At 37.5% G+C, this 1,079-nt stretch overlaps 1 protein-coding gene across 1 annotated transcript in view; it reads left to right on the top strand.

Annotated features, from left to right (window-relative positions):
• LOC119589279 (methyltransferase-like protein 17, mitochondrial) overlaps positions 1 to 1,079 on the top strand; it is a gene marked incomplete in the record, with an annotated part of 19,325 nt that overhangs the window by 3,676 nt on the left and 14,570 nt on the right. Inside the window, 2 exon segments of the mRNA XM_037937898.1 lie at positions 4 to 178; positions 564 to 695. Coding sequence (XP_037793826.1) covers positions 4 to 178; positions 564 to 695 — 307 coding nt within the window.

Genomic DNA, 1,079 nt, shown 5'->3' with positions numbered 1-1,079 from the left:
CAGAATGCTTCCACAAAAGCCAAGGTAAAGACGAAGTTTAATTTTGAGCTCTCGGCTGATGTCAGTGACTCCCTGAAGAGTGGGTCTGTGAAGGCACGCCATCATGCCGGCAGAATGGGTGTGGGAGTCGTGAACCTACCGGAAGCTCTTTCTCAGGCTGCATTTAATGCACTGAAAGGTAGAAGAGGAGGTTTCCTTTTACAGTTATGGCACCTTTGTTTCGGGATATTAGCTTGCTTATCCACAAAATTGTTTCAGTGTTTATTCAGTCATTTCTGTTCAACATTTGACAATTATCCATGAAATGTGACCGATATTTTGCAAGCTAGAATTCCATTAGGTTTTGTTATTAGATCTAAAATCAAGTATGCTTTAGGAAGATCATGACTTCAGTAGATTTTTTTTCTCTCCCCTGCTTCAGGGGCATCAATTTACCACGTCAGTAACATCCCCTTCAGTGGCCTCCCCTTCAGTAACCTCACCTTCAGTTAACCTCCCCTTCAGTAACCTCACCTTCAGTTAACCTCCCCTTCAGTAACCTCACCCTTTTCATTCCCCGGCAGACTTTCCGGAAAAAAGCCTTATAGAAGATGCGCACAAGTTGTCAAGTTACATCTGGTCTCGACATCCACCACTAGAGAAGGATGAATATCACCATAAGGTCAGGGAGGTGGAACATGCTGTCAAAGAACAAGGTGCTTATTCTTTCTCTTCTTCTTTATGTACTTTATGTGTTTATATATGTTTTAACCTTAAGTAGGTAGATTATGTTTGTTATATAATCTTATTTTTGCTTCTTCAGATGAATATTGCTTTTTTAGTTGCCTTAGAATGGGATTTCTGTCATTCTTTGTTGAGGAAAATGCTCTTCATGTTCATTGTAAATAATTAGGCATTTATTATAGTTAAGAATAAGTAATAGATGGGAATAAAATTATTGTTTTTTCATACTGAAATTGGTAAAGAGAAGTCTATGATATGTGTAACTGCCTTTTTTCACTAATATTCAGAACTAAAACATTTTTAATTGGTGTTACAGAAATGAAAGGTTTCTATACTCCTATCTATATGTATTATGT

Source organism: Penaeus monodon, chromosome 25 (genome assembly GCF_015228065.2).
Source record: "Penaeus monodon isolate SGIC_2016 chromosome 25, NSTDA_Pmon_1, whole genome shotgun sequence".
Classification (NCBI taxonomy): Eukaryota; Metazoa; Arthropoda; class Malacostraca; order Decapoda; family Penaeidae; genus Penaeus; species Penaeus monodon.
Note: the sequence above shows the minus strand (reverse complement) of the source record. Positions and strands in the feature narration are given on the sequence as shown.